This window comes from Cynoglossus semilaevis, chromosome 5, assembly GCF_000523025.1.
Source record: "Cynoglossus semilaevis isolate Cse_v1.0 chromosome 5, Cse_v1.0, whole genome shotgun sequence".
Taxonomy (NCBI): Eukaryota; Metazoa; Chordata; class Actinopteri; order Pleuronectiformes; family Cynoglossidae; genus Cynoglossus; species Cynoglossus semilaevis.
Genome location: NC_024311.1, coordinates 2984853 through 2990852, shown reverse-complemented (window position 1 = coordinate 2990852; position 6000 = coordinate 2984853). Strand labels below are relative to the sequence as shown.

General features: G+C 36.8%; 1 protein-coding gene across 6 annotated transcripts in view; it reads right to left on the bottom strand.

Annotated features, from left to right (window-relative positions):
• LOC103378652 (protein diaphanous homolog 3) overlaps window positions 1-6000 on the bottom strand; it is a 175741-nt gene that overhangs the window by 52648 nt on the left and 117093 nt on the right. For 5 of the 6 annotated variants that reach the window (XM_025055500.1, XM_025055496.1, XM_017032721.2 and 2 more), the window contains one exon: window positions 2504-4813. The exons of the other annotated variant lie outside the window; for it this stretch is intronic. In XM_025055500.1, the coding sequence (XP_024911268.1) occupies window positions 4446-4813 (368 nt within the window). In that variant the 3' untranslated portion in view covers window positions 2504-4445. Of the gene's footprint in view, window positions 1-2503; window positions 4814-6000 lie in introns of those variants that run through there. 6 annotated transcript variants of the gene reach the window in all.

Sequence of the window (6000 nt, the reverse complement as noted above, 5' to 3'; positions counted from 1 at the left end):
AAGATTTCTCTGTTTTTTTCTCCCCACCATTGCCAAAACATGTGCTCAGCGTGTGCGTTTTATCCTTCTTCATTTCAATTTAAATATAAACATTGAATGTATATACATTTAGGGCGATATTTTAAGTTTAATTTCAGTTCATATTATAGATTGTAAAGCCCTTTGAGACAGATGTGTCATGTGACGGTATATACAAAACGCTGAGTCTGGATCGGAAGATTTCTCTGTTTTTTTCTCCCCACCATTGCCAAAACATGTGCTCAGCGTGTGCGTTTTATCCTTCTTCATTTCAATTTAAATATAAACATTGAATGTATATACATTTAGGGCGATATTTTAAGTTTAATTTCAGTTCTTATTATAGATTGTAAAGCCCTTTGAGACAGATGTGTCATGTGACGGTATATACAAAAAAGATAAACCATCCATCTTCTCAAGGAAGAAGACTTTTATGTGTGGTTCTGCTTATTAATATACAGACAATCCCTTTCAAAAACCGACCTTCTTGGTGAAGGGAATGGACTCTTGTGAGGCTGAGGCTTTACAACAAGATGACACATGGAAAAGAATAGTTACCCTTGCAGACAAACTATGAGAAAACTTAAAAAAAAAAGAAAAAAAAAAAGATTTTCAAAAGTTTCAACAGACTTGAATAGTTGAGAAGATTGCAAACCTCTGGGACAAAAAGAACAGACGGCAGCCAGCCTTGTCATAGAAAGAGACATGCTTTAAAAGCTCAGGGTTAACCTCAACCACATGACGCTAAATTAGGGTCTACACAGATGTGACCTCCGGAGTGCTGTTAGTATCTAGTCACCGATGAGTAACATCAGCATGTTATTTGGTTAACAGTTCATCTTTCAATCATTTTGTTACGTGAAGGGTTTTATTTACTGTTGAATTACACATTTTATTCAGTTTATCCTTTTTTTTTAAATCACAGCAGCTACTTAACATATTTTGTTTCATTAATTAAAAATATATAGCAGCTACTTAACATATTTTGTTTCATCAATTAAAAATATATGAATGTCAAACATATTGTTAGCCAGAACAGTCAAATTGGGGGTTCAATCTGGCCTGCTTGATGAATTTGGAAAGTAAAGAAATGCACAAACTTCTCATGATTGTAATGTTTTGTTGAATGATTAAATATGAATAATTTCAAATTAACATGGACTTATTGTTATTTATAGGTAATTATGTTATGATTGTACTGGTACTGCCCACTTGACATCTGATCAAACTGTATGTGGCCCCTGAAACCAAAAAGAGTTTGACATCCCTGATCCAAGGCATCTACTCTCAGCTGGAACTACAAGAAGGTAGTATCGATTCTATGGTATTGATATATCGACACTCACACAAGTATCAATTGAGAAGAATTCGATTTGAGAATTTGTCCCTGAATTTGGTATTGGTAAACTTAATCTGTGTCGTATGAAATCAAATAATCTGGTATCGCCTGTTACTACTTAGAACCAGGACACATTCAGACTTTTGAAATCCTTGCTTTGTTGAAATTTTTACTTTTTGTACACTGTATCTTTATGTTAAAGTTTAAAAACGACATTTTTGTGTTAACGCCTTTGTTAGCCAGAACAGTCAAACTAACCCCTGAGACCAAGTTTTTGGGTAGACCTTTTCAAAGTTCTATATGCAGTTATACTGTAATAATACAACAGCTCATCCAAGGACACTGCAGCCTCTATTGAAATGTGTTAATGAGAGTTAGAAAAGACTCACATATTAAAGGCTAGCATGTTTAAAGGAGCCTCAAAATGTTCAAGTAATTTAATAAAAGTGATATTTAACTGACTGAAAAACGTTTACACAAAGAATCATCTAAAAAACATCAGCTGATTATATATTAGACATAAAATATACATAAACACTGAGAATGTAGACTGTTATTAGCTTGACTGCACATCCAATTTTAGGAGGCGTCTTGGTTGCTTCTAACAGGAAGTGCACACAGAACACACGTCATGAAAGAAGGAACCTTTGTAATTCCTTTCACAGGGCCAAATACTTTGTGTGAACTTGGAATAGAAAACTGTTTTATTTTACTTGAAAATCTAGTTCTCAGAGCTTATGTTTTCAGTTGTACTCTCTGCCTTCATGTTTCTTCGAGGATTTTACATGTTGTGAAATACGTTAAGGTCAGAAGTTGATGATGGTCACATCTGATTTTCTACATCTACTATCTACATGCCCACAGCAGCAAAAGTTTCATCATGTTTTTTTTACAGATTTAAATAATATATATATCTATACATATAGATATATATATTTTGTCGAGTTATTGTTATCAGCTAGAATCCGTTATTTTTGACTTCCTCAGGAACTACCAAGTAATTTCTGATTTTTCCAGCCCAAAACCCTCCATCACCTAGCTGATGACTGCACAAGAACTCCATCAATCTGGAACCTGTGGTGCAGCAAAGCATTTATTAGAAACCTGTTTGATAGCTTGTGTTCAAGTTGGGTTTTCTTTTTTTTTCTAACTCACTGATTTTTTTTACCATGTGGAAACTCGTTAGGTATAGTTATGGAGGCCTCCCAACGTTCCAGTATGATCTAGATGTTTGTCTCTCATTAGTGGCATTTTTTTTTTTTTTTTGTATTTTTCTGTCCGTGTTCTGGAGCGCAAACACACATATTTTCACAGTAAAATCAACCTATGAAACACTTACATATAATGGCTGGGTTAAAAACCAAACAAAAAAAACCAAACAATAGATTTCATCTCAATTTTTTCAATATCGATCAATAGGGTATAAAAATTGATTTTTTTTTTCTCATGAACCCCAATAGTCAAAAAACGTGAAGCATTTTATGCTTTATCCAGTTGCTGTTCATGCCGGCCGCAGTTAAAACCCCACACAACAAGCCGTGTCACTGCCAGATTTCAGTCACGAAAGAAAAGCGTGGGGATTTGGGGTGCATCAATTGGATAAATAAAGTTGGACGTAGAGAACTAAGATTTTGAAATGTTTTGGTGACAAGGACCAGGAGACGGAGACAGCGTGGTTACTGTGGTGAACGTTTTTGATGACTGGCTATTTCCAGGTGAGATGTGACAGTGTTTGGCTTCTCTAATCTGATTATATGTTAGTCTTTATAAAATGCAGGATATTGTGCTACACAGACAAACATATGCCATAAAATTGATGTTTTTTTTTTGTCTTCAGACATGTTGATTTGAAATGATAGTGATCTTAGTGAGAAGAAAACAACCATTCATTTTAAGGTTTTATTGTAAATTGGCCTAAAAGCAGGTAAAAAAGATTGGTCCAATATAGGTGTGATTTTACAAAAACAATTATTTCTCCTGGATATGTTTTAGCTCTTTATAGTAGATTATGTAAAGCCCAAACATCCATCTCCTCCTCAAATGTACTACAATAAAATCACAACGAAAAACAGCAAAACATGAAACTCGTCAAAGACACAAACTTATATACTCTGCTAAAGACATATATGTGTATATTTTCTGGCTATATATGTTTTTGATTTGGGAAGAAACAGCTTTGGAATATAAGATATAAATGAGCTAACAAAAAAGCCAACAAAAAAAATCCAAAATGATATTAAGACCATAAATCAAAGTTTGAAACATGAAAAAAAAAAGCATTTAATGAAAGTGAGGAAAATGTAATTGTAAACTTAGAGATACAGCCTAAGTGATAGTGATTCAGATAAACGTTTTATTTTACAGTGTACTCCTTGGAACTACTTACAACTGTTCTTAATGTATGTGTGGACAATTTATCTAGTCTTTGTATGTACGATCACGTCTGCTTTTAGCTCACGGCTGACATTGATAATAATGGACCACTCATCAGAATTCTTGGTATTCAAAACTGGTCATTTCTAACAACTCGCAAAAGTCTAATATGTAACGGTGGAATGTTTATATTACTATTATAGGACGTAAATAACAAGAGTGCGTTTCTTTATATAAAGGTATGGAAATTAGTGCCCAGCGAGACCACAGCTCATTTTCAATAAACTGTGCTGATTATATAAAAATGAAAAATACGTGACAAGCGAACGTCTATCGATAAGGTAGAAATTTTGCTTATCTGTCAACTTCAGAGAAAAAGAAAAAAATGAATAGGAATCTTTGGCTTTAAAAGCATTGAAGCGAGCATAGTGGATGCACTATATAAACGCAAACCACCACGTGAAGCATGTTTGCTAACGCAGTACACTCCGCAGACTACAGTGCATGCCATGAGCTAGAGGATTTCTGGAAAAACTGGGGAGTGGGAATGGTTTTTAATAATTTATATTGTTTTTTTCTAAACTAAAAGTGTCCCGCAACTGGTTGTTTTTATTTCTATTCTGTTTCACGGGATAACCTGGGAGAGAATTCCGAGCACGTTTCAGTGTGTTTACAGCAGCTCTAGGCCTCTAAGGTAAGTTTCATCAAAGCTACTTCACAAGGCTCTCAGTTTGGCCAAAAGAGCCTCCACATCTGTCTCACCACTCATGTTGCTGCAACCAAGACTATCTCCAGAGGAAGAGGACTGGAAGGCCGATGGAGCTACTTTACCTTCCCTTTCTTTGTCAGCCACTTTAACCGGCTCTTTTCCCACCACTCTCTCTGTCTCCACCCTGGCACTGTGACCTGGGCTGTTCCTGTACCTGCGGCTGGGCTCTGCATTTGTTGCAGCCTTTGCCTTAGCAGCACAGAGACGAACCTCTGACTCTTGGCGGACTTCCTTCTGATGGGAAGCTTCCAGTGCCACTGGAGCCACATTGATATTCCGCTGTGGGCAAGCCCTTTGTAATGGTGCCTTGTTGTCTGCAGGAGAAATTCAGAAAAAGAGGTGAATACGGCATTAAGAGTACCAACGAGAAGTGCTGAATCACACTTTGAGAGCACCAAGGCAAGGGCATCAATGAGTGAAAAGTTAAAATCATATGCCAGACAAAACACAAAGCCATAGAAAAGGGGGGGAAAAAGCAAAGAAATTCAGCGTGAATGTGCAGGTCCTTTTTTGGAATGGCGGGATAATATAAACAACGACAAAAGTTAAACATCGGAAAATGTTTTGAATTTTATTTGGTTCACCAGGGGAAATATAAACAATGAAGTACGTCATTGGAAATGGTACCTGCAATTACTAGAAAGGTAAATGTTTTTTTTTTTTTTTTTTGTCAGGTTAAATGTCAAGGAGCAAGATTAGAGTTTGTTCAACCTTTCCAGTTCGTTTGTCCAAATGACTTAAAAACCAAGGCATTGGTTTTAGATATGTTAGAGCAGTGGTCCATAACCTGGGTTCGGTGAGTCAGCCTTAGGGGTTCAGTGGAGGACAAGGCGCATATGAAACTGATGGGGTTCAGTAACTCCAACAACGTTAGAACTACTGTGTTAGAGAAAGATGGGGTTCAGTACCTCCAACAAGGTTTGAACTACTGTGTTAGAGAAAGGCTTTTTTTGATTCATTTAAAAAAAAAAAATTATGTCCAGTATTATGTCCAGTGAGTTCAGTCTTAAAGTGAATTTAGAGTGAATACATTCTATTTTTATTTTTTTACCACACGCACACCCAGATGAGGACAGATTTCTGCTGCACAACATGGCCTTTGATGAGTACAACATAAAGCTGATCAAAGGTGTCAACATTTTTTCCATGTCTCTCTCACTGGACTCAGCCCAGTATCCAGGTGATCTCACTATCATTTCCTCATTCGCCCTTTTCCACTTTTCACCTCAGCTCTGTGCTGGTAGAGAGGCTTCTCTTCATCTTTCTTGTTCCTATAACCCTCCACTCCTCCACCCTCTACCCCCCAGACTCCCGCCTTTCTCCACACTTTCCCCTCAACTTAAAACACACACACACCAAGACTGTCAGCAGACCAGAGTGTTGGCTCCGATCAGACCTGCACTCTGAATTATAATCCCTATGAATGGATCTCAGACTTCATCATCAGTATGTGTGCACTGGAAGTGGAGGGTAAATCCATATTCATGTGACCTTGAGTGCG